The sequence below is a fragment of the Phalacrocorax aristotelis genome, chromosome 13 (genome assembly GCF_949628215.1).
Source record: "Phalacrocorax aristotelis chromosome 13, bGulAri2.1, whole genome shotgun sequence".
NCBI classification, from domain to species: domain Eukaryota; kingdom Metazoa; phylum Chordata; class Aves; order Suliformes; family Phalacrocoracidae; genus Phalacrocorax; species Phalacrocorax aristotelis.
The window spans coordinates 5,519,869-5,547,847 of NC_134288.1; the positions used below are offsets into that span (position 1 = coordinate 5,519,869).

General features: G+C 44.6%; 1 protein-coding gene across 4 annotated transcripts in view; it reads right to left on the minus strand.

Moving 5' to 3' along the window:
- The window catches only part of ARHGAP40 (Rho GTPase activating protein 40), a 39,829-nt gene extending 15,733 nt beyond the window's left edge, over positions 1–24,096 (minus strand). The window contains exons 1-3 of one of the 4 annotated variants that reach the window (XM_075108635.1): positions 24,077–24,096; positions 4,845–5,047; positions 162–382 (exon numbers count right to left, since the gene is read on the minus strand). In XM_075108635.1, the coding sequence (XP_074964736.1) occupies positions 162–382; positions 4,845–5,025 (402 nt within the window). In that variant the 5' untranslated portion in view covers positions 5,026–5,047; positions 24,077–24,096. Of the gene's footprint in view, positions 1–161; positions 383–4,844; positions 5,048–14,332; positions 14,790–15,697; positions 15,826–24,076 lie in introns of those variants that run through there. The other 3 variants (XM_075108634.1, XM_075108633.1, XM_075108632.1) reach the window with 3 other exon arrangements.
- Positions 24,097–27,979: the final 3,883 nt, after the last annotated feature.

Here is a 27,979-nt window from a genome sequence, read left to right on the forward strand (position 1 = left end):
GTGCTGCAACCTGGATGCAGAACTTCTACAATCTCAGCTTCATTTCAGCTCAAAAGAGGAAGTCATCTATTTGGAAATGAAAGTATCTGTAGACTCAGAAAGCCGTGTCGGCTACCACAACGCAACAAAGCCTTTCAGAAGACCCCACTAAATCAACATACCTCAGAGCTGACCACTCCAAAAATGTCTCGGACATCACGCACAGGATGCTTGTTTTTCCTCCTCCGAGACCGGGAGTAGGTATCCAACCGCCGCTGCACAGCGGCCGCCTGGGTCTTGGTCAGGGTGGAGAGCAGGACGATGTTGTCGTTTTCCGAGGCACGGTCCCCAAGGAGGTCAGACAGCCCTGCGTCCTGGAGCCACTCGGCTTCAGCTTCTCCCTCTGCGAGGCAAGGGATGAGAAGGGCGAGCAAGAAAAGAAAGGATAACAGTAATTTCAGTGCTTGAAATACTTCAGAGGCAGAAAAACAGGAGTCTGAGCCATCCCCTTTGTGGGGCAGCAATGGGACATCACTGGAAGGGAGCCACATCTTTGTTAGGAAGCCATGGCTGTTCTCAAAATCTTGGCCCTACTTCCAGATACCCAGCCAGGTATCAGTGTGAAATCGGAGGAGAGACAGCACTTTAGGCAGCTACAACCACTGACATACTCCTTTCCCCTCACCCTAGGTGAGGAGAAAGAGAAGGAAAAACTCTGGAGGCATGGATATTGCCAGGAACCTAGGCTCCCTCAGAAGCTGGGCAGAAGGTGCGCTCAAGTGTGACTCTGCATGGTATTTAGCACAAGGATTGCAACAGGAACTAATGCCAGTGGGCGCTTTCACAGGACATGGGAGGAAAGCCAGATGCGCTTGCTTAAATCTGCCTTTACATGGACTGCCTGTGCAAAGGGGAGCTCTGGCAGGCAACAGCGTACAGCAAACTCAGAACGAATGGCCCTGCCTCCCTCTGCAGCACACCTGATCCTCCGACACCTTTCAGAATGGACAAAAGGTCTGTGGGAAGGCACACATACCACACTGCACATTTGGCTTTTGTACTCTTCCCAATTATTTGGCTATTTCTTTTAATTTTTACTTATCTATATGGATGCTTATGGATCAACAACTTTTTTTAAAAAAAAATATCTGGACACTTATCTGGTAGATTCAAATGTATTTTTTTTAATACACTTGCAGAACTATTTGTATGCACCGTCCCTATTTACCTTTCGAAGTGGATTGGTATCCATGCAGTCATTCAACAAAAGCAAAAACGTTACTCTTACTCTGTGCATTCGCTCTATGTCTCTACCTATTCAAAACATCACTAAAATTAAAGACTATTCCAGTTCCACATTGCAGGGTGAGAAGCTCGGCGGCAGTACAGCAGCATTACTCAAACCAGCTCAGTTCCACTTCATTCTCCAATATATATTAAGTTGCACTTCAAACATAGAAGACAATTTTTTCCTTACGGGATGTGCCCTTTGTGCAAGTGAGAAAGGGCCCTGAGCAAGGAAGCTACTTGAAATCCAAGGATGATAAAAGAAGCAATTTAGCAGGTGGCTTCAACTTTAATACAGTGAGCACAAAGCCTTTATCTTTTCAGTTCTGCGTACCACATACATTCACTGCAGGCAGCCCCAGCACAGCTCTACCAAAGGTTATGCTGGGAGTGGGGTGCGGGGGAGGAATCACAGCTGAACTGACTGAAACAGAGCCGTTCGTTGACACTCCTCCATCCCTGCGCAAACTGACATCTCAGTTACCACAGCTGCACAGGCAAGGTTTTATTATTGTGGCATCAATTCTTGAGAGATTAAATAATTTAGTTCTTCTGGAGAAACTTCTGGGTTCATACAACTTGCAAAAACATATTGTGACTCCACTGAAACCCTTTTCAGCCTTCAGAGCATGCTCTTTGCGTTCTTAGACGCAGTAATGAAAAGGAGCTCTTTTCAGCATCACACCACAATAAATAGAGCTAGACTTAAAGTCAAGTTCCTTTAATGACTCTTTTAGCAAACTGCCTACCTTTCCTACATGGTGCTAACTTTTGGTCATTTCCCACGTCTGGTTCTACAGAAGCTAAGAGGTAAGAGCATCCCCCGGTACTGCTCGCTTGGTTCCAGCTGCTCACGCACTCGTGGTCCCATTCATGACTCCTTGCTGTACAGCTGTTTGTCCTACATCCGTGGTTTCACAGCAGCACAGCGTGCAAAAGACTTCTGGCTTATTTTGTCTTTGGAAACTAAAAGGAAGTTAAGTGTATTGCTTGCAAATTTTGAAAATACCCAGTTCCAGTCATAACAGGAAACGAATCTAATACACAATACTGAACAGCAGGCCCTAAATCGGACATCCGTGTGAGCCTACTGCCCCATCTGATGCCAAAGCACCAGATTTTAATTCCTCTAATATTTTTGGCCCAGTTGTGTTTGCCAGTAATGGAAAAGGAAACCAGAAAAATAGGTTTTTTATGGGGAGAAGGGGGAAAACTGAGAGAAATAGGTCAGAAGAGGTCCATGGAAGCTGAGCTGCAGGTTTAAGCCTGGAAAGCTGCTAAGATTTGCCTTGTGAGTGTCAGACAAGCATTTCAGGGGGCACAATTAGGAAGAAACCTGGAAAACTAAGGAACACCAGTTCCAAAAACTTACTCGAAACATAAACTAGTCAAAAATAGCATTCATCATAAAGCATTTAGTTTCAAGAAAAGCTAAAGGACAGCTAAGCATCCTACAATTTCAGACTAAACATTGAGCACAACTTCCTATATAGTTTCTGAAGGTATAGAAGAATCACTCTTAGCAGACACTTCTCAGACACGATTGCATGCTATAAGGACGCTAGTAGATATTTTAGTGGCACTACCACACCGAGTACACCGAGTGCGTACCAGTCTGCTGGAGAGTCACACCTTGAAGAGGGATGGATAAACAGCAGATAGCAAGGAAAGGACGTTGCTGCTTGTATTTCAGGAAAAAGCTACTCTCTACCCCCTCCAACTGTTAGTGAGGCCACAAGTGTCATCAGCACCTTTCTGCTGACCCAGGTCTTCTGCTAAGTTACACGCTGGCCTCCCACCAACGCCAGGTCACAAGCAGCTTCCCATTGCGCCACCCCTTGCACAGGGCTTGCGCTGGAGACCAGCGTTCCCAACCGGGTCAGTGTTTTTGCAAAGCCTTATCTACACGTAACCTCCACGCTGTCCCTGTACCATGATGACTATCGGCTATTTGCCAGGTTGAGCCACGCCGTCTCCAGACAGAGCTGTTAGCTGCTGCCCAAGCACGGCTTCTCAGGCTTTATGCAAAGAGCCTTTGGCTCCAAGGAGACCTGAAGCCTCTGTGCTGCTTTGCTACCTCGTGGTGCTCCAGCCACAAATTGCAAAGCCAAAAGGCACCAGCCGAGTCCAGCTTCCTGCATCCACACCATCTGAAGTTTCCCTTTGCTACTTATGCTGCCAGCACAACACTTATTTGACTAAGCTCCTTTGCAGAAGGCACCAGGAGGCTGAGTGTGCCGCACCTCCTTCCCCAACCTGCCAAGAAGGCTTCACTACTCGGATATTATTTCTAGTCTGTCTGGTTGCAATGGCCAATTAGGCAGTCAGCTCTTGACTGCTAAATTAATACACAGCATTAAAAGACACTTTTCCTTGTGTCCCTGCTTAAACACAGTAATTGAATTGCCTCTAGCATATCAGTGTTTCGGATATCCCAGACAGCCTTTCATCTCATGGCATGGCCTCTTTTCCAGAGCCTACTCCCTGGTGCACTCATTTTCTGAGTCACTTTTGCATCTCTTCCAGTTCTGAAAAAACAAACTTACACCCTTTATGCAGGGACACTAACAGCAGACCTTAATGTTTACTGTGTCTTGCTGACTATGGCAGACAGTTAGTGACCTTCCCACCCCGCTCTCCAGAGCCCACTCTATGCACCCAGGACACTCATTTACCCTTCCCAAGCACAGTAGCACACTGGGACTTTCACTCAAACACTTCCCCATCACGTACATGGGCCCTCCTCAATGTCAGACCAGCACTACAGCTGTAGGCTGTCCAGGCTGCAAACCCGACCATTCAGGAGGATGTACAGCCAACTAAATCACGTTCTTCAAAATGGACCTGGGAAATGTGTGATCCCGATCCACAGGATCGCTGGGCGCTTATCACTGTTTATCATCCCTCCAACAGCCCAGGATGTTGTACTTCCTGTGTCAGAAGGCAATTGGTCTAGGTTCCAGTTATTCCAAAGTAGTGGATAACATCAGCACTACAGAAATCCCATTAGAAACACCCCATGCACATGAAGCAGTCTTCAAAAGAGGGCGGCGGGGAAAGGAGGTTGTATATAAGGAAAACCTTGTGTGGATGGACTCAAGTCATTCTGGATGTTTGTTACGGTTTCTTGAATAGTGAATCAGAGGGGAAAATCTGTCTTCCACAGAAGCAGCTCTCATAAAAGCCACTACGATGAAGTCTCAGAACCATGTACACAAACAAGCCTTCCAACCACCGCAAGCTGTCACAGCGTGTTTACCATACAGCCACCTGCACGGGGAGCGAGAGCCCCCGCACTTAGCGGGCTGCTATTTGAAAAAATCTGGAGCCTCGAACATACTGCTGACTGACCTTTAAGGTCAGCTTTGTTTCAGAAGCTGAAACTAGGCCAAGCTAGCACTCTTATTCTGCAGGGCATCATCCACCACCCAATGACAAAAAAAACTATATCTCTGATTTGACTGGTAATATTCTAACAATATTCCAACATGCTTCTAAATCATTCAGGTGCATAAGCAGATTTTCTCTCTAAGACATTAATCTTCCTCCCCTCACTCCCGACGTTTTTGGCAACCTACCCTCTTGTGTTTTGACATCTGCAAGGCTGCATTCCTCTTGCTCGGCTTCAGCGCTCTGTTTAATGTTCTCTACTTCCAGCCAAAAACCGTCCATTGACAAGTTGTCCAAAGACTCTCCCCTGGAATTCGTGCTCTCTGACACCAGGGATGCCCAATGACTCTTCGCAGGAAGCTGGCTCATTTTGCAAGGACAATTTCTGGCACTGAGAGAGGAAGAGATAAGGAGAGAGAGATTAAGCTACATGTATTCAGATACGGCATTCACAATACAGCGGTCTTCATTGATTAATGACTGCAGTAAGAGCCAAACAGAGGTAAATGCTAGACTTCTTTTGGTTAGTGTTTGGCAATTGCAGACATGGTTGAGATCAAATCCCCTAGAGTAAGGGAAAAAGTGCTGTCCAAGGACGTGAGAGGATGCAGTATCAACACGGGTTTTCCAATGCTGTCCTTCCAGTGACCTCTGAGACACCACCTACCACTCCCACACTTGCTTCCAAGACTTCCCTGTAAACTTGCACAGATACCCTCTATATTTACAAGCAACCAAGATGTTTCAACCTTGGTGCACATGTCCTCTGATTATCTGGCATGTACTGCAAGCCTAACAACTCCCAGCCACAGCAGCCTGAACCCAGTAGGCTTGTCCTCCGTATGCAGAAACCAGCACAGCTCCGTCTCCTGCACTTCAGCTCATTCAATAAACAACTCCGACGTTTGAGGCCCTCTTTTCCTGCCCAGACCAGATTTTTCAGCTGAGAAACAGTACAAGTGTCCTGGGAAACCCAAACATACAGAATTTTCTTGCCACGCTGTTGATTAATTCATGGGCAGGTGAAGCCCCAGACTGGCCTCGTTCAGCTTTCAACCTCTCTGCAGAAAGTTGTGAGGTTCTCATCATCAGTTCATAAAAAGATGCCCCTCTCAAAATGAAATTTAATTCACTTCAAAGGGTTGCAAGCCATTTAAACCCTGCTGTATATCTTTTTCAAAGACTTTAAAAAAAGGGGAGGCGGGATAAGTGGAACCTACTTGTGAAAACACCTCAGTGGTTCAATTTATGAATACAAAATCAAAGAGGCTGCACACTACACTAACTAGATGCTTTGAAAGACACCTGTGAACAGCTACTACCACCAAACACAGGCTTAAATTGCTTTCTAGTTTCATGACAAAAAAAGCAGATTGAGTCTTATGCCTTGAAAACCATGACAACAAAACAACCACCAAATGCAATTTAGCCTCTTAACTCTAGGACTTAGAAAGTTATAGACAGCAAAATATCTGGAAAATTTTAGGTTCTTTCATTCCAGAAAGCCATTATTACGAGTTGTCACTAACTTGCTTCTGTTGTAAGAAGCATTTCAAGTCATAAAGGACTAAATTTGAAGATCTAACAACTAGGAGGCATATGTCGAAGGATATTCTGCACTTATATTTACACATGTGCATGCATATTATGCCCATACCTTTTTCTAATATGCACATAGGCAGCCCTTCTCTTCTAAAGGTCAGAACTGAAGCAATAGCCATAATTCTTGGAACTTCAGGAGCCAGTAACAGCATTGAGAACAAGATTAAGAAGGCTTTTGTTTGTTTGTTGTACAGAAACACAAAAGTTAAAGATTGAAAATAGCTATTACACCACCCAGCCCACCTCTGACAAGGGCAGAGGTGATCTGCTTGTTTAGTACCCATCCCTACCTTCCCCCACCTTTCCTACTCCTGGATATCCAAATAACAGGCCTTTAGTGGAGTTGCCACTTCATAGCCTGGTACAGCACTTAAATAATTTTTTAAAAAAATCTTAGCTTGATTATTTATTTAACCTTCATAGTTCATGCCCATCTCTCAGTTCTATTACTACTACCATCCCAAATTATTTCCCCTTTCAACTTTTTACTTATATCTTTACCCTTTAAGAGTTAAAAATGTAAGTCACATTCCTTATATTAACTCTTCATCTTCAGTACTCTCCACTTCCTCACATTTGCTGACGGCCTTCTTGTAAGAAGATTAGATTTAAACAAAGCCATCTCGCTAGCATCAAAAAGGCTGTTTAATACCTTGCCATGATATCTCACTAGAATTCTATTACACGCCAGTCACTAGAAATTGTCACTTGCAACATGAAACTAGGAAGAGGATTTTAGATTATCTTGAGGGACTTGGTTTTGGCCACATCAGTGCCAGTAATACTGGCAGCCAAACCTGCACTGAAGAGGAGTCTCCCAATGCACAACACTACACAGGCTAAGGGACCATCTTACAAGCTCTCCTAATTGCTCTACTAAAGACCTTCAGCGGGCACACAACTACTCTTCTTGCCCTAAGTTATTGCACTGTACTACTATGGGATCTAGGTTATACATTTTAGAGCTGCTTTGTTCTGTATCTTTCTGTCATTCTCAGCCTGGTGTAAAGCAGGCTCATCCAGCATCCCAGAAATCGCTGTGGATTCACACCAAACCCACTTAGATCCAGGTTTGCTGGTTCAGCAGAACCTACGCTAGACCTGAGCAGCAGCCTGCACCCAGCACACGCACTGTGCGGCAAGCCTGTGTCACACACAGCTGTGACAATCCCTTCCCCACACCTGCCGCAGAGCTGCCTGGAAAAGCCCCCAAATTTTAAGCCAACCTAAATACAGTCCTCAGCTCTTTCAAAAGCATGACTCTTGACTTACAGGTTCTTCATTACTTACCCAGATATCAGATCCTGAACACAAGTTTTAGTCCAGGAGATACCACGACCAAGTGGAGTAATACTTATCTAAGGCATTAGGGCATATTCCTGGTGCACATCTGAGAAGGGTCACAACACCCTGACAGTCCAGGTTTCAGGCTATAGCCTTGCCAGCAGTTACTTTTAATCTACCAGCATCTTCAGTCCATACCAAGACAGCAGAGCACTAGTTTTGCCAGAGAACAGTGAACTGTTGTACCCCTATCCCACTCTGGCTTGTGCTTCTGCACCACCCACAGTTACTTTGCTTTCTTCCACAGTGGGAAATACAGATGATCTAGTAGTGCTTGCACCAAAAATCTCCGCCGCTGGTCATATTATGCGCCTACTGTAGGAGTGCCATATTTGAGCTATTTGTGCATCAAATAGCCCAAAAGCCATCCTAACTTTTTTCGTCGAGAGCCTCACGGACCAATGCGCTAAACCCCATTTCTCCAAGGCGCGGGGTGCTAATGTCACATAGCAGCTCTACACAGCAGTAGCAGGATCCAAAGCCCAGCTCTGAAAGTCCTAAACTAGTGTTGCTGTTCCTATCTCACAGGACAACACCAAAGCAAAGTTAGGCCTTTAAATTTAGAAAATGTTTTATTTTGTGGTCTAAACACTTTTTTTCTTGAATACACTGCACAGTGCTTTACAAATCCAACTCCCCAGGTGGAAGGTTAATTTTAGATTCAGTGCACCTAGGAGATTGTTCTTCCCCATTGCATTCCATAGTCAACAGAAGGCAATCTGTAACGTATAAACATAGCAACAGTTTAGAATGAAAGTGTAGATTGTTGGCTTAAAATGTTAATTGCTCAGTTGCAAATGGGCAAAGAGTAGGGGGAATAATCAAGTTCACTCAGTTGTACTGTCAACATAACAAAAATCTTAAGATTATAAAGTTTTAAAAATTAACCCAAGAAAAGGCAAACTGGCAGAAAGATCTAGTTAAGGACAACAATAAAGGAATGACTCTGTGGACCATCCTAATGCAACCTTCTCCTCTTTTTTAGGGGCACACCCAGTTTTAACGGGGCTTGAGATTGATTCAGCTGACTCCCCTAACACCTTCAGTTTAACCTTGGCTTAACAATATTAACAGCAGACTTATGAGAAATTAGCATGGACCTTATATGGTTCACTTTCTTATTATTTCTTCTATAAATCCTCTCCAGACAGAGCACTGGTAGCCCCAAGCAAGACTTGCATGCCTGTACAGCTCTGCCTCCGTGTTGGTGGCTTACTGGTCCTGGGCTAGAATATGAAGTCTTAGAGTAGTTGATCTGTTCCTAGATACTGTCAACACACAGCAAATATATTGCAAACACTCATGCAACTCTTGGCCCTTTTAAATATAAAAATAAAATAAACATTGTTGCTATGCATTTGTTCATTCCAGGCTTCATTCCCATCAGAGAGGTTCTCAAAGGATCTGTAGCTGCCTGGACCACTTCACTGCTTGCTCAACATCCTTCCCTCATTGAAATACCTCTCTAGCAGATGAATAAATAGAGAGGTTTCTTCTCAAGCATTTCACACAGAACAGGAGGTGACAAGTGTAAGCCAAGAAAATAGAATTCCTTTAATACTGTTTCCAGAAAAACTAAGATGAGAAAAAGGCAACAAGAACAGAAGACTGAAGCTATACAAGGCAGTCCTTTCACACACAAGCACCTAATTTGTAAAGACATTTCCAAATATCTGGAGCAAGCACAAAGGCACACATGAAACAACGAAGCAGATGGAAGGAGTCTGAATTAACCCCAAGAACAAGTTGGGAGCAGCACATCAAGTCACAGCAGCACAGGAATTCAGACCATTCAGCAAATGAAACACAAGCTCTTTTGAAAGGGAGAAAAAAGTGAGAAATTATTCTGCCAACTGGTTACAGTATTTTGACAGATAAAGACACTAAGTCAGAGAACAAAAATACATTTAGTGTCACAACACACGCGCATCTTACTGGCTTTCAATTTACTTCAAGGTCAAAAAACAATTGATGGGTACAAAAGCACAGGATTAAGAGAAACAAACAAAAAAGTCCCTACAGGAAAAGTGCCTCTTTGCTTCCAAGTTCCCACCCTGAGCGAGCAGCTTAAACCCAGGTGAAGAACTGCGTGGGTAATTCTGAAGAGAAAGAATCACCTCCTGATCAGCCCACCACAGTTCATAATGTGATATGTGTTCCTGTTTAAGATCATATAGAGTAGGGTGAAGGCATCCAGAAACAACAGGCAGGAGTATTTGAAAAGCTGGAGAAAATCCTGAGGCAGTAAGTCACATATCTATAGCTATATCTGTATAAAATATATCTATTTTTGCTTACTGACACTATTGGAAGTTTAAACCTCAGTCTTTCAGAGATATCAATGTTAATATAAGAACAACTCATTATATGAAATAAGTCAACCTACTTACTATCAGAATTTTAGATCAACTATTCACAATCAGCTATTTTATTCAGACACACAGAATTACACAAAACTCTGTTCCCAACTCAGATAGAAAATTTGTCTAGGAGGTGCCTTGTGGACAAAAGCTGCACAACTTTTCTACCAAGTGTCTAAATCAAAAGCAAGCTTTATTGCAAATCTTTAAATCCTGGGGTTGTTACTCCTACAATCCTCCAGATTTTGTACACTAACACCACAGACGGCTGATTCCCTCCTCCTGCCAACAGCAGGCAGCAAAAGAGCAATACTGAAGTTTACTCTTAGGAGAAAATGAAAATCACATGGCTGGTTCAAATTTCTCGGACTAGACCATAAAAGCAAAGAGACTAATTATCAAATTACTGTGGCAGCGATGAACAGTAACTTACCTGATACACTCTTACCATGCTTTACTTTCCCTGGCTTAACTAAACCAAAGCAGCTGAAGAGGCAGAATTAAAGCAATCTTAGAAGCAGGCTGCCACTGCTGACACACGACTTTGCATATCTCTAACCATAGAGGATTTACACATATAGTGTATTAGTTTCACTGAGAGCATCCCCTACAAGAAGTCACAGTGCCTCTAGCCCAGGCTATTTTATATAGCACTGCTGCCAACCACCACTTATGTTCGCATTAAGGCGTTTTATCAAGGACTTTGCACCCATGGGACGGCACACTTGAAGGTCTGTCTCTACAGCACCAGCAAGATTAGCTCAGATGTCACTACTACAATTTGCTAATAAGATTACAGCTTGTTGTCAGTAACACAGCAATCAGTTCATCAAGATCATCATTATGCAAGCAGCTCGGGGAGCAGCGTCATTTAAGGTTGTTTTGAAGAAGCCTGTTCTGCAAGTGATAAAGAGGACATGCCAGAAAGCTCTGCGTGAGTGGAGTATTTCACACCAGATCCAACTTTCCCTCACCCTAACAACAACGAGGCACTCCCCAACTCCTCTCCTGGCATCCCTAGTGACACCAGAAAGACAAAATAGTCATCCTTTGCCCAGTGCTATGTGGAGTGAAAAATGTGAATCCAGATGCTTGGGTGTAACCCACTGCTTTAGGTTAGCACCACCATCGCTTTCTGAGACAGGCCTGAACTCCGGGGGTTACCTCCACCACAGCGCTGGGAGTTTTAAATAAAGCACAGGTTATACCTTACCCAACAAATACTTTGATAGAAACACTTTTTAAGGACAAAGCAACTCCATCTCAACATCTGTCTGTCAAGCCTTCACTGGGAGTAGACTTGTCTCCACTCTGTCTAGTAAGGGTCTAAATAAGAAAGCTAAGGAATAACAAAATTTGCCTGTAATTACAGATCTGCCTGAGGTGTCTCAGACCAAAACTCAGAGCAGAACAAACACCACACTGATAAGCCCATGCAGATCCAGCCAAATTAAAAATATTCAAAGCCATGTTTAGTTTAGTCTATTCGCTGGGTGTCTGTCCCATCACGCTAGAGTTTGTTTTGGCCTCAGAAGACATAAGCCATGCTCTCTGTACGTGGTTTTTTGTTTCACTGTAAGGTCACTGCAGGCGAGCCCGCTGCTCACTTTCCCTGCAGTAGCACAGTAAGCCACACAGGAAGGGCCTTCCACTGACACGGAAATCCGGCCCCGAGAAAGGGGTACCTGGCCAAAACAAAGCTTTAGGAGTACTGTACCTAAAGCTTTGGGAGTATTGTGTTAAAGCAATTGTGAATTGATAAGCCCGATCTACTGGATGATTATACGAGATCATATGATCTACTGGATGATTATAGGAGAATTATTAAAAGGTGGCGTTCTCATCTCTATTTCTATCTTCACACAATCCACTGAATCCACATGCATCTAAACACGTGAGCAGCTTTGTCCATCCAGCAATCACGAAACCCAGTCTGTCGTTCAAGTTCCACCTATCAGCACAACACCAGGATGCCAAAAACCACAGACCAGTTAGCATGGGGTGGCAAAACGCACAGACCAGTGGCACTGGCTACAGACAGGAGCTCCTGGATTCTTGTTCTTACCCATTACCCTGTCCTCGGCACAGAAGCTGCCCTGGGCTTTCTCCGGCTGCCGCGAGGCAAAGCCTGCGCACGGGATTCCTGCAAAGTGGCTGGCACGGGCTCGCTGCCCTGCAGTGACTTGGCTGTCACAACCCTACAGCACACACTGCCAGGGATCTTACTGAGGCTAGAATGAGTCAGTACCTCCCAGTTACTGAACGCATCCCCAAAGCATGCTACCGTTACGTCAGACGAGACACCCTTACTTTATTTCCATCACCACTGTGACTTTAGGCAAGATATTCAATCTCTACACACCTCAGCTGCTCATCTTAGGGACAAAGGGGGTGAGGGACCACATGGCTTCAGAGGAAAGACTGCTAGTGTGTTTGAATCCTTTATTAAAGGGCTGTGAACTTATTTTTTGTGTGATCGGTCATGAAGACAAAGGCTTTTTACAAAAGCAGAGTCACACATACTAAATATTTGTCCTACAACTTCTTTAATGTTGAACTTGGAGTAAATCAGGTTGACAGGACTCGTTTCCTCTTGTAGCCCGTTCTACCAGCTGTATCTACATCACAGCAGAGAATGAGTAATTGTAAGTTGTTCCTTAGATGTATGGGAACAGGCAGGAGGCTTTGAAGGAGTCACAAGAGTAACCTGCTGACCAGCACAAAGCAAGGAGGGGTTGGGAGATGTGCTGGAATCCAGCTATGCTTCACACACGAGAGGTTTAGGGATGCAGGAAGACAGGAAGGACAGTCATAAGCTCCTTTCTTGGATTTCTCAGGTAAGATTTATTACACATAAGACTACATGCTTGGCTGTTACAGTGCCATGAAAAGCCTCCCCTTGGCTGAGATTTATAACCCGTTCTACAGCTAATAACGGGAGTGCCACCTGCAAGCCCAGGGCCACCGACCCCAGCCACCCCCACGTACCACAAGCTTTACAACACCGAGAGGAGGAGCACGAGGCAGCGGAGCTGCCTCAGCAATAGTTTTTTCTCAGCAGTGCTTTAGAGGCATGACACCACCACTGCTGGGTAAGCCAGTAGGTGTCTTAATGGGAACCAACGAGCGTGCCACAGTTAATGGTGCAAAAATTAATGTCAATTAATCAGAAAACCAGGATGGTTGGTGTACCATCGCCTTATTGTATAGGCATGTTTTAGGTCAATCCTAGCAAAGAGGCTTGGTTACACAAATACATACAGGGTGCATTTCACCTGCTGTGAGTCCTGAACGAACAGATGCAAATTCGACTTGGTAGGAGTTAAGTGTTTTGGTCAAAGCTAGTGAGCAAATCTGGGGTTCCACCTGTAGCACCGCTTCAGACCTGACCACAGAGGTGTTCTGGCACCAGTACAGACACTGGAACTGCACTAACTTGTTTGGCAAAAACCGTAAGTTGTTACTGAATATTTTGATTTCTATCACAGAAACCTTGTAATACTCAAGGTTCTTACACATGGGTAATTTTAAAGTAATTTACCATATTATTCCTGTGTCATTCCCCCTAAGATTTTTTTTTTTTTTTTACATCTCAATTTTTCCCTGAGATCTTTCAAAGATTTCCTTTCTTGCTTCTACACACAAGGTCAAATCAGACTAGGAAAAATGAGATGTCAGACAGAAACATGAAAATGTGAGCTCTGGCTAGAAATAAAATCACCATGAGTACATTCCCTCAAAACCGCATTTTTGAGATTCAATTTCAGTTTTGATTATTGCAACAGGGAGATGTTCTGAAACTTGGTGCAACTTCATCTAATGAGTATTTTCATCAGCTTAGAAGTCTTAAGTCTTTTAATGTCACTTAAGCACACAAACAGTACCATGTCTGTCAAGCAAAATAGTTCAGTTTTCAGTTGTTTCCCTTAGTATGTGCTTTGCGCAATATTTGTATACAAGCAGTTCTCACCTTCACAGAGGTCTACAAACCACTGAGCAGCCCTTAAACCCCACAAGCCGCCAGGGCAGCGTTACCACCGAATCACAAGGAAACACGCAGTCTGCATCCAGCCCCCCCCCAGCCACGCACGCACTCCCCAGGTCCCACCTTCACAGCTGGCTGCACTGATATCCCAATTACAGAGTTAATATTAAAAAAGCAGGGGGGGAGCTTTAATAAGTTTCATTTCATAATCAAGGCAGTCAAAGCACAGTTTTAAAGAGCATATTATAGCCTTCTTGCCTCTGGAAATTTACCCTGTTTCCACCTCTCCTGCCCCAAGCATTGCCCTACCTCTACGCCGTGCCTTCAGGAGGAAGAGGAGCAGTGCTCACCCCGTACAGCCGTACCCCACGACCACGCTCCGTACCTGCCGAGGCTGCCAAGCCGGGCGCAGCTGGCTGGCTGGGCAGGCGCCAACACCACCCAGGGCTTGGGGATCCCGCTTCTGGCGACCCCAGAGCCACGTGTGCCACGCTTGTCCATGTCCAGACGGGGAGGAGAGCGGCAGTCAGTGCATCCGTGCCCCTCCGCTACCGAGCTGAAGAGCAGCTGCTGAGCCTCGCCAGTGATAATGAAGAGCCGTTCCTTGTCACCCACGAAGTGCGGATTGGGTGTCTGTGAGCATCCTCTCCTCCCTCCCCACATCCACCCGCTGGGCGGAACGAGCAGAAGTCACAGTAAATCCACTTGCACCTTCAAGGCAGCGGTGCCCGAGGCTGAGCCGCCCATGCCTGGGACGCGGCTGAAGGACACAGCCCAAGCCAGCATCCAGCCCTTGGAGTAACCAGAAAATAGCAAGGAGTTATCTCCAAGCCTGGGCTGAAGGTGAGGCTTGATAAACATTAATTCAAGCCTCAGCCGCGTGAAAAAGTAACTCCCACAAGCAGCACTGGGAAGGAGGAGTCAAACAGCATATTTGCTCCTCAAAATTGTATTTCTCTGAAGTAAGAGAACATCAAGGAAAGCACGAAGTATCTGCCTGGGGATGCAGGGGGATCAGCAAAAAACTGAGCACTTATTAAAAAAGCAAATTCAGCATTTCCTGCCATAGTTGAGCAGTGAGTAAATCCCAGCTGTATGTAAGACGCTGGTGTTGAAAGAGCAGTGTAAACCTGTAACACCCACAGAGAATATTTTGCAAGATCCAGATCCTTCTTTAAAATCTCATCAACAAGCAACACAGGAGCGAGTGAAGGGTTAAAGTGATCAAATTTCCACCTCCCTGCTGTCCTAAGAGGTTTTGTTCTTTGCTTGTTATTCTCTCCACCAAACCTCCTTTCAGTGTTCCTGTAACTTCCCTTTCCTCTAACACTTACTATTCATAATCCTGAAGTTAAAGGGACAAACAAGTAATTTATTTAAAGTTTCCATAATGAAGACATGCAAAGCTTCTCCAGCACAGGTAATAACCCCGGTCCTTGTTTCCAATATTCCCAGTAAGACTGGATCTATGGCTCAGCCTGCTTTGCCTGCAATGGCTTAAAGAGCAGCAGCAGCTATTTTAGAGACAATCCGTCAGAAAAGCACGCAGAGGCCATCTCAGTTTTGTTTCTTACCCACTAATACAGCTATTTTTCCAGCCACTGCTTTAGCCCAGCTGCTTCCCCCCCCCCCCCCCCTTGCAAACATGCAGCCGACTTGTTGCAGAAGGAACGCTGCCCAACCTCCCACCACCATTCCCCTTCGCTCCCTCTGTAGAGCAGGTTTAGCCCAGACTCTGTCCCAAGCCTACCTGCAGGCAAAGCCCTGGCTGCATCCGAGAGGGATCCCAGATTAACACCCTCTGTGCTACATTAAATGGCATCAATTTTCCATGGTTTAGGCACAACCCAGCCTGCAACCATCAGCTATACCCCAGCACAGCTTCAGTCCCCCAGCGAGACGGAGGGAGGGTAATTTGATCTGGGACTCTTAAAACTCCCCATACTAAGTATGCAAAAGTATTAATGGGATTCCCCTCCCTTCCTACTAACTCCAAGTCTTGCAAAATTTTGTCTCACTACAAGTGGTCCTAAAAAGAATCAAGGGATCAAATTCAAAACTCAGGTTATCCATACAGCTTCTCCTCCATCAGCTCCGAACCAAGATAAACCACAGAACATACCAGTCTGGCAGAACCCCGGCTTGTGAAATTCAGTTATAACAAAAGCCCATCCATGAGCCACAGCTTTCACAACAGCACTGAATTATACGTAGGCAGCATATTATTAAAAAAATGCATGCAATACCAAAGAGCTTACCAACGTGCAAAAAGTAAATCAAAATAGTTCTGATGCTTTTATGCAGGTACGCGGGCAACGGTTGTTTCAAAGTTACATCGGGCAGAAACCTGGGCCATCACGTGTGACCACACAAACTGCCCAGGGTTTCAGACATGGGAGGGGAGAGCAAGAGGGGATGACAACAACAACACCTGTGAGAGGACATGTGGCTACTCAAAGTTTTGCTGTTTTCACAAACTCAGGAAAGCTTTTTCTCCCCCTGGAGAGGACCCACCGTTTCCAAAAGGCTTCCCACCGAGCACACCATGCCCTGAAACAAGTGGTTGGCTTTCAGGCCACTCTTCCTCCTGTACCAAAAGCACATCTAAGCTGCCAGTAACACAAACAGATAGGCACAACAGCCCACAACTACATTTCTTTTATCTCTCAGCTATGTTCCTTCTCGCTACATTTGTTTTAATAACTTCAGCCAACTGCTTGCCCTTTTTGACTGGCAGATTTTCAGACAGCCAGGCTGCCAGTCACTCGTATGAGTGAGCTTCTTCATCGCAGGTTTCTAACGCAGCAGTAGTAATTCAGCTGGGCTTGTTGCACAACTGAGGCGAATTTTAAGTATCTAGAATGAAAACAGAATTCTTTAATAGTACATTCAGCTTTGGTTACTCATTTAAAGCAGTACACAAGCATTACTGAAAGTTTATCTGTGGATAATAACAGCTGCACTACCATCTACAGCCGTTCAGACATTCAGTCCTGTCTGGACTTAGGTTATTCATGGCATTTGGGAGGAATAATCAACAAGTTTATTTCCTAGCTTGTGAGAAAAGAGGTGGAGGAATAGGACACGAGGCCAGCTGAGTCCGCATTTTTGGACAGAGTGAATCAGGATAAATATTCCAACTCTAGTTTCAAGCTCTCCAGCATGTTTCATGCACTAGGACAGTCTTCTTGGCGTCATTATAGATGAGCCAAGCTCACTAGGACGAGATCATCTGGGCCATAGGAACTGAATCTTACTCAAATATGGAGACAAAGAGACATGCCAATGCTTTCAGCAGCCAACTAGTTCAAATGAATCACTGGTACAGACCCAGCGCTGTTATCATCACAGCTTTAGTGCACGAGTTATTTCTGAAGCTGTCTACACATCCTGCCAAACTGACACGGCTTGGCTCACTCAGTAAATCTGATATTTTTTCAGGACCAAAAAGGAAGGAAAAAACCATCCAGCATGCTTTTGGATAAATGGGAATTTCAGCTGGGCAAAGCACATGCAGGTTGGAGACCTAAAGACTACAGGAATCCTCTGCCAGACCTCAGGGACCGCGCCAGCCTGGGAGACCTGCCTCTGAACACGGCTTGACAGAGCTCAGCATCAGTGCCTTCAGGTCGGCTTGAACACAACATTCGTGAGCTGCATCGTAAGATCTTATGGCGGCATTGCATTCTGCAAGCACTCACAGAGTAATTTGTTACCATGAAAATCAAATGCAAGTGAAAGACATTGCAATGTGGCGTAGAAAAACCTGAACAAAGCTGAAATCCCTAACACGCAATTCTCTTTTCTCCAGCAGGTTTATTTTTACAAGGTACATAATATTACAAAAGCCTGAAAATAATTTATCCCCCCTCCACCCTGTCACATATCAAGAAAACCCTCAAGCAGTGTTACCTATTTATCACGTGGGCCCATTAAGATTAAGAGATTATTACAGTTTCTGGAGTCACCGAGGCGGTGAGATTATCCAAGCCCCAGCTTGTTCCCAGTCTGCCAGGGAGGCAGCACCCAGGCTGTGGCCTGGGGCAAGGCGCGAAGTCGCAATCACGTCTGGGTAACAGGCACCGGCTCCCAGCAGCCAGCCCCGCAACACCGGCTGGCTCTGCTCTGCCCTGAGCTGGGAGATCAGACAAGCATCTTGGCCCAACAGCTGTCAAGAAACAGCCACAGCAACACTCAAACCCTACAAAGTGCTTCCGCTCATGACTTTTCTTCATGAGGCAAAGCTTAATTTGTCATCCTACTGGGAGAGATACAGGCATACCCATGGGAGCTGGGGTATCAACCCAGTGCAAACAGGGAGGTAAAGCATCACCTTCCCCAGCTGCCCAGCATCATCTCCTCGACCCTCCCTGCCCTACCCGCACTTAGGGTGCCTCAGACCCAACCACGAACGATCAGACCCCGCTTACTGTAAAACCAAACCTGCCTGTAGCCACAAGCTCTGCGTCAGAGCACATAATCTGCTTTACCGCACGCAGGAGTTGTAACAGAGGATTAGGACTTCAGGCAGTGGACAAACAGCAACAACAGATGCTTCCTAAACTGAGATTGTTTGTATGCAGATGGCTATTAATCTCACATCTAAGAAAAAAGAAAAAACATTGGGCAAAGGAGGAACCCCTGGTTATCTGGTGGGATGCGATACTGTAGTAGAGCGGGACTAGCAGGGTGGCGAAGCCAGAGCCACTTCATCACATTACCATCAGGAACAGCAGCTCTGAGCAGAAATCTCCACCAGACATGGATCAGTGGTTGGGTACATGACTGCCTCCAGCTGCCCACCCCGTTTGGTAATATCATGGCTTGGGGAAGTGAAGGAAGAGGGGGAAAAAAAACAATCATACACTCTTCAGGCAGAGATGTCTATTTAGACAAGTGAACTCTGAAGTGCCTTAAACCTAATTACTACTGTAATGTAATTTAAACCACCCAAAACATTTCCACTGCTCAAGGAAAAGCTGTAACAATAGGAGGAAGTGCTAAGACACAGCAGCTATTCTTAAAACACAAAAACACTTATTCTGATGAATAACCAAGACTTACTTACTAATTTAAATTGAATAAGTTTACGCCTCCTGGGCATTTTCAGACTGTATAAAATTAGAAGTCTTAGCGGGTTTCTGAGGATGACCTTGTTTCCCTCCCTATTCAAACACGTGTCTGACACCTACTGGGTGCTGTGCCTCGCAAAAACCATATATTTCTTGCTGGACACTCAGGGCAGAAAGAAGTGACAGGCACCAGATTAATGACCACCAAGCTGCTTGTTCACTTCCTTTAAACACAGGGACCTATTATCACTGCAACCAGCTGACAAAGTGCTACACATCATTTCTAAAGTGCTACACATCATTTCTAAGGTGTGACAGAAGAGAGGCAGATGGGACAAAGGACCAGCAGTCAGTTCCCTCTCAGGCTGTAATGAGTAACCACTGCCTCATGCCAGCACAGCTGTCTCCGTCGAGCTCACACAGGACCAGAGTCCATGCTGCAGAACTCACCCCCAGCACCACCTTCATGAAACACTTTTCACCTCCTTAATTTTCATAGAAAAAGAATATACAGGAGATCAGATTCCCAAGCTCACATCCTAGCCCACTTCACAAACCTTGTTTTGATTTTTGCAAGTTGAATTTTCTGTTCCCTTCTGGGAAATGGATGGGGCAACAGAGCTACAAAGTGACAGAGTGTCAGAAATGGACTGTCTTACTCTGCTGCCCCAGTTCTCAACCCAAAGATGTGATGGGTTAGGTTGTAATTTTGTTGTTTCCTGCACCACAAGCACAAGCAGCGGGACGGGCGCCATGGGCTGAACTCACCATGAGTCAGTGTGTTTTCTGGCATCCCATAGGAGTTACTGCCCGAAGAATGCCAAACATCCACTCTTGAAAGAACAGAAGTCATGCACGTGGCATGGCCCCAAGATCACAGTAGAAGCAAAGGGTTCAGAGCTACCAAGGTTACGAGGCAGCTAAACAATAGCTACTGATAGCTTGACTCAGATAAGCTAGAGTTTTAGTAAGGACGGTAAGACAAGAGGAGGAGAAAAGTAGGAGTGACTTGATCATAGCTACACAAATAAGCTCTTTATTAAGATTAAAAGTGAAACACCTAAAGACCAGAGTATGGACTAAGTACAAATGCAGTTTTCAAAGCAAAGTCTTGTTTAGGGTTTTTTGGATAGATTTTAGTATCTTACGGTTTTGAAAATCTCCCCGGAAGTTTTTTTGTATTGGGTCAGACTGGCTGAAACTACTTCAGAGATTAGGCTGGAACCCCTTCTGTGTTACTGAAGCTTATCTTGTTGAACAATTATAATAAAAACTAAATCCACTTATCTAAATACTCCAAATTCAAGATCCAGAGAAAAATACTTACCAGACAGGTCACCAGACACTGTCCCTACAGACGTGGATAGAGGGTGTTTGCTTGGGAATGAAATGCCACTGTGCTCATTTGTGGGTAGGACATCCATCAGCCTCTGAGTGGGGGAACAGAATGATACCCCCCTCTAAAGGGAGTAGCTTTTTCACAGATCCTGATTGCTCAATTATTTCCAAAATAAAAAGAAAATTTAATACAGCCTAGTAGCAGAAGTTCTTGTTTAGCAGTCAGGCAATAGTAAGTGCCAATTATTCCACTCATAAACAACAGTTGTGCCCGTACTCAAAAGTGCCATCATTTATCCTAACAGGCTTCTGTTCTACTTTGTCATCGCTTTACCAGTAAAAGGTCCATCAGGAGGAATCCAAATTTCTCTGTGTGGAGAGATTACAAGTGGCCCATAATTTATATTTATGGGCATTCTCCTCGTTTGTCCTCTAGAAGAGAGCCGGGGCAGGAACAGAACTGGGATGCTGCTTTAAAAGCTCAGAAGTTAAAAAAATAAGTCAGCTATCACTATTTTTGCTATGCCGGCACCCTGCTCTGAAGTCACCACACGGAGCTTGTTTGTACTAGTTTCATCTATAAACGACGCAACAGCTGGAACAAAACTGGTTGAGATGCTGAACCCGATTGCACAATACAGCTCATGGCCCTTACAGAGCTATTAGTAGTCAAGAGTTTGTTAACTCATTAGGAGAGGGCTTGTTTTTCCAAAATATACATGACAAAGTTTAATTACAATGAGTCTTCATGAAAACCAGAATTAGAAGATTGCAGGCATGATCTACGACTTAGGGGCCAATGAGGAGAATGGAAGAGACATCTCCAAACTCTAGCGCAGGGTTTAAAGGAGGAAGAACACAGGTCAGATGAGGTTAGTGGTGCAAGATCATCTCAAAGGTTGGTCAGAGACTAGAGTAGTGCCTATAAATCCCCACAAGCTGTTTGCTTCTGTATAAGAATCCACTGCTCTAACTGCAGGGCCAAAGAGGAGACCAGGCATACAAAGTCTCAGGTATCAATGGCAAGTGATGTTGCAAGACACATTTTTGTTCTTCAGTTTACGCCCGGTGTGCAAGTTGAAAGTGACACAGTGCTATCGCAAAGGCAAAAAGAAGATATCACAAGATCATCAACTCAATAAGCACTGTTGAATTCAACAAGCTGAAGAAGCACAAGTTCAGTTCAGACTGGCAGACGAGCTGAAAACTTCAAAAGTTTCATAAAAGTAAATCTAAGGACATGGACACGAGCAGATGAACTACAGCAACTATGTTTTACCTCACAGCTCTACTAAGCCTGATGAACTCTCATAACCAAACTGCTATTCAGGATGGTATGTTTTAACCAGGCTGGTCTAAGCAGCCACTGTTGTACAACGGACATTTTCTGACACTGGCATCACTGGGCTGCGGCTGCTGACTCAACTCCTGCTCACGCTTTGGCCCAAGACACAGCTCACGCTGATATAGCTCAGGCTGATCTATGCTGGGAGCAGCAACACGGGGCTAAAGCAAGAGCCACACGTACACCAGATACAAAGGAGAGGAGGAGACAAGACCTGCTGTCCTTGCAGCTGTACGAAAGCAAATGTTGGGCCGTTTCTGATAAGACTGAAACTCTTCCAAATTACTCTGGAACAACCCATGGGAATGGTAGAAACTGAACTTCCATGATGGAAGCTGTAAGTCCATCACCTCACACAAAAACTTTCAAAACATCAGCATCCAACGCTGCTGAGGCTCCCAGCTTTCCACTGTGATACTTGCACCATGACAGGGCAGGAAGGATGAGCATTCTCACCATCAGCTGGGAAACCAGCTTCCTCATAAGCACATGAGTTAGTGGATTTGTGAATTAATGAAGTAAAGAACTAGAGAATTAACAAGGTACACCAGCCCACTGAAAGGGCATTGAGCCCTTGTTCGATTTTTACCTAATGAGCTCATCTAATAAAGTAGGATTCACAGGGTACATCCTCCTGAACCTTTGACAGGCCTAAATGAACCCTGACACTTGACTTGGTACTACTGTCAGAAAAAGTACTCATATAGGGTTAAATGATATTCATAGAGCCCCAGCAAGCAACCAAGCAGCAACTTCTTGACCTTTATAAAGACTAGTTTTTCTTTGCCATCTGCTTTGTTGACAGTGAGATAATGGTAACCACTACAAAACTGCACAAACCTCACTAGCGGAGTTCACAGGAAAGCCTTAAAGAAGCAATTCCTTGGTCCCACTTAAAGATTTACCCCCCGGGCTAGATTTTCCTCCAACTAATATATCATTGCAGCTAGAATAAGCTTTGCAAAGTCATTCTCCAAAAAAAGCTTATTAAATACCAGCATGCATTGTGGAAAAAAGACTTGAATTCTCCCAACTGACCTGGCAGCTCTGTGCTTGCTCCAAACTCTTCCCAGTCTGCAAACATCCTGCAGCCTGACGCCTACTTTACGCTGGCCGAGAGAACGTAGGAAGCACAAAGTGAATGAACTCTGAAACTCTTGGATTAGGGATATCGTTAGAAGGACTGCTCCCAGGAGGTATCCTTCCTCTCCCACTAGTCAAAGGAAATATTGCCATCTAAATACAGCTGTTACCTTTATCTACTTTTACCCTTCTTATGCACAAGCTGGAATGAGTCCAGGATTCTTGAATATTTGACCAAAACAACCGTATCCCAGATCAGCTGCAGGGATGTATATATTGCAGCCTCATGTCTACCTTCCGCTATGAGGCATGCGAGGATTTCCTTCCACTGTGTTAGCCTTGCTGTTTTCAAACATTAACATTGTCTGAGCTTTACCTTGACCGAGAAAAACAACTTTCATCTGGCAACAAATAATTACAGCTTTGCTAAAGAGGATATCCTTCCAGTTGCATTATATATTGGCCACCTGCTATGGACCTTGCAAGAGTTACAGGCTCCTGTTCACTCAAGAGCTTATACAGTCCTGTTTTTCCTCTAGAATTCAAACAGCACCCTCAAGACAAGAATCACCACTTTCATTTCCAAATCTCGGTCACTTGATTAGAGCTGTCAGAAGTATGACCAAGGAGGAGAAAAGGAGGTTCAAGCACTGGCAGCATGCTCAATTGCAGATGTAGAGAGACACGATGAAATCTGAGCTCCCGGGACTCCAACTATTAACATGGCAGCATCAGTGAAAAAGTTTTAAGTTGACAGCATTTGAATGCTAACCATGCACAAGCTTCAGAGCTGCTGTGCAGAAGTCCTCTTCCTGCCCCAAAGTAGCCGTGCTACAAGACAGCCCCTGCCAGGCAGACCTTGTGTGTTCGCTCTCCATGTCCGCCACAGGCTACCCCCAGTGAAGGTTCACCAAGAACTGAAGATTAAGTCAAAAGACACCTGCCATGCCACCTCCTCCGGGAAACAGGCACTTAAGTGACCTCAACTAATTCAGAAATCAATGGGAGCGAGCAGTACTCCGTGTTTGTGCCATTACACTGTTTCTTAGTTACAATGATGTCTCTCCCGTGCTTCATTAGACCACCCAGGCGGGGATAACTGAGAAGTATAAAATGATAACTCTTGCTCAGGAGCCTGCTGTCACTGCTTCATCAATGCACAGGCTGCCTGCTACGCTACCGCTGAACCGTAAGCACATAACGGTCGAGAAGGCTCTTGCCACTGCCCTCACCACCTTCTTCGCGGTCCCTTCCCAACGTACACATAACAGTAGCCTGTGTCGGTACCAACCTTCACTGCTATAAGAGTCCATCATCCTAGAAGGAACCTTGTACTGAAGTGCAAAAGAAGAGAAAGGGATAAGTACGTTGGTGCTGCAAAATCAACAAACAGGAACGCGCACACTACAAGTACGCTTGGGTCTCAGCCAAGCTGTTCACTGAAACACAGATCTCAACTATGTGTTGCATTCAGTGTCATTTCCTATGCTCAGGTTCCACCATATGATGGGAGCATGCCTGTTCTCGTGGACATCTCACAGACCATAAGCCACAGTATTCAAGTAGCTTGGGACATTGCAAGTTACCATAGATGGAAAAAATTCATATTATATAAAAATTGTACAACTCTCAGACAACAGGTGAGTTAATAAAAGGCTTGCCAGACATTATGCAATAAGAATCAAGGGTCCCAAAACTTCTCTCTCTAAAAATTTAAAAGGACATGAAAGAAAGACCAGAACGTTGCTTATTTTAAAGGTCCCACAGTAGGGGTTGCCTTATTATTTTTATGTGTCACAACAGCAAAGTCTCCTTTGTACATGGCTAGCACAGACGATTTAGTGAGAAAGATCTTCATTTTTACAAGAGACCCAAATTTTGCAGACAGCTCGACAGTCCGTGAACTAGCAGCCCTGGGGCTGACGGAATAAGCTATGCAGATGGAAACAATTATTTAGGAGGGGAAGGACTCCTGCATGCATGGAACAACATCTCACTAAAACTGAAGCCTCCCACCGACACATTCCAGACTCTTGGAGTAATCTACTTTGGGGAATATGGTTTAAGCTACATCAGCTTTTATATTCCTTTCTCCAAACTTCTTTGCAATCACAAAACATACTCCCCTGCAAACTGACCTAACGGTCTCACCAAACAGCAACAAATAACTGGAAGAACTATAAATGCGTGAATCTAAAACCTAGTTAGAGACCTAGCTTTTCAACCAGACAGGTTTTTAGTACACAACCCACCTGGAGGGACTTACCCACATGATTAACAAGGCTGTCATGAATGACTTCTACCTAAAGTCCACAGCATAAAATAATTAATAAATCATACAGGCCATATCTGATATGTAGAATATCAAATCGAAGTGCCTTATATAACTAAAAATCGTGTTTCTTAGAAAGGAACAGCATTACAGAAAGGAACAGCACTAATTTATTAGAAATATCTAATTAAGGGTAATCCTTTCAAGCCAGCTGCATAAAGAATATTTCATATAATATGTTGCAGGAGAAAAATAACTCCAGCAGGTTTCAATTAAGACTCACTGCCATATGGATTTTACATCTGCAGCAGGAAGGCTCGAACAGCATGTCACAACTAAGACATTTTTATGTCTCCAACTGAAAGCACTTGAATTGTTTGGAACAGAAGCATATGGGCCATAACATCCCCAATTAAGCAAACATTTTGCTGAACTAGGAGCCTAAAAGACATACAAAGCTAGAATATACTGTATTCTTGGTCATGTATTGTAGCTTCTAACTTTTAAAGGATTAAAAAAAGCTAAGAGCGTATGGCACGTGCGTTTGTAACCTCTAGTGCCCTCCTCGCCCAGCCAAAGCGGAAGACCCCAAAGTATGTGACACGGTGATTTTTAATGAGACTCTGAAGGAGTGGGGTGGGTCCTTTGCTCCGTGCAGACGGAGAAGGGCACTGTTCCCGCAGCAGTTTACACATGCCATCACAAACCCATGTGAAGGGCTCCTCACATCACCACCTCATCCAACCTCCTGCTTAAAGCAGGGTCACAACAGAAGCCAGACCAGGACGGTGAGGGCTTTGACCAGTGGGTCTTGTAAAGGACTGAGGTGCCACAACCTCTGCGGGCCCCGTTTCGACACTCCCCTGTACTCACAAGAGTGAGTACAGTGAGTACAAGAGCGAGAAATATTTTTCCTTAAGACAAGCTGCACCCTCACCTGTTTCAGTTTATAAAGTTTTGACAAGTGACACGATCCTCCATCCAACTAATCAAAGATGCTATGAACTGGAAAACAACACTTATGGCTTTGCCCTTCAGCATCAAAAACACCATCTAAAAAAACACGTCTTAATTAAACCAAGAGCTATGCTGCTGCCATTGCGCCCTCTTGGGGCACAAGGGGCCATGAGCCAAATCTTGAACATTATTTTTCTACATGCAGCTGAACCCAAGAACCCCGATTCCTCTTTACTAAAACCAGATGTTGGCCAAGTTAAATCATTCCATGACTCCTCCAGGAGAAAGACGTAAACAGCCACAGCTCACCCAGCTGTTACCAAGAGAGGCCCTGCTTACAAGTTAAGGATACCAACATGCTGCAAGACCTTATCCTGGAAGGCTTTGACATACTGTTTTCCGATATGTTTATCTCTGAAATCCATCAAAACACATTTGGTTACTTGAGTTTACACTAGATTAGAGTTTGGGTCTTTTATCAACTCCTTCCAGAGTTTTGAGCTCAGAGGAGAAAGAAACCGATATGTATGTTTTTCGACATACAATGCTTCCCAATGGAGTCTTAATGTTTAACAAACCCCACCCCTGTAACATGCCTGCAATGTAAGTACTTTATAAATAAGAAGAGGGGCGTGGGGAGGTGGGGAAGAAAGATTAAGTGATATACAAAAGGTCATAAAACATTTGCGGTACCGTTTGGTATACAGAAAAGCAAGCTTCTGTCTGCCAGGAGGCTTAACCTCAGTCAAAAGAAACCACCAAAAAGAAACTACTAGTAATGTTGTGCTCCAAGGCGTTCCACCCAGGTTTTGGTATCAAACTTCTGCAGCAAAGAACACTACGTGCTTACTACAATATAGCAGCACCCTGGGATGGAGGCATACGAGAAACAATGCTTTGCCCCCAGTTAACAAAAGACCTTACAGGTGAATTCAACCCAAAATTACAGAAAAGCCTTCAATTTAAAAAAGAAACAATCATCTATTTGCAGTCACTCCAAACAACAACACTGGAAGGAGCTCTACTACACGCAGGTAGTAGTCTGCAGGGCTGGCCAGTCTGCGAGCTCCAGCGCTCCTGCTGATGCCCAGAAAAACAGCTTTTGCACACAACAGCAAAGGGGAAAGAAAAGCACAAATTCACTGATGCTACGAGGCACCTGGGAGGTTATGCTACATTCACAGTGTGAATTCCAAATGCTCAGCAAAGATAGGCACCAGGGCAGGCACTACAGCTAGATTAAGGGTAAGAAAGATCTTAACGTAGGTGGACCACAACACAAAGTCTATTGGGCTCAAACCAAATCCCCATGTCTGGAGTCCAGGCCCATTCTCCAGGTCAGGTTCACACATCATCAGCCTCTTGCAAGAAGCACAGACCCCCAGCAGAGCCAAAATGGCCTTTCCATACTACTTTTAGCCAAAGCTACACATAAAGGTTTTATTCTTAATACCCAAGTATTTAGTCGTGTAGTATTTCTCATAGCTCAGATACAGGAAAACCAGATATAAACCACTACTGCCACCAGCATAGCTGTGGTACTGGTGAACTTGGCAAGAACTGGTAACCCTCAAAGTAGGTTTCACAAGCAGGTTTTTGCTTGCTGGCACCAACCTCCCTGCTATTACAGTGGCATTGCAAGCGACAGCCAGCCCAGCCAAGCTACAGCTATTCCGAGTGTATTTGCACAGACTAAAACCTACCCAAAACATATACTTTGGTATCACCACGCTTTAAGACACCACCATGCAATACAAGGAACAGCAATATTCTACTAGGCCTTTAGATAATTTACCTACTCACCTCAGTTCATCTACTTCTTTGCAGTGATGATCCCAGTGAAACGTTTTTACCTTGAATGGTGGCATTTTGGCAGCTGCCTCAAGATAATAAGGTTTCTTAATTGAACTGAGATTTAGAGAGTCCAACATACTCAAGTAGCCTAAACAAGTGAAAGCCCACAGA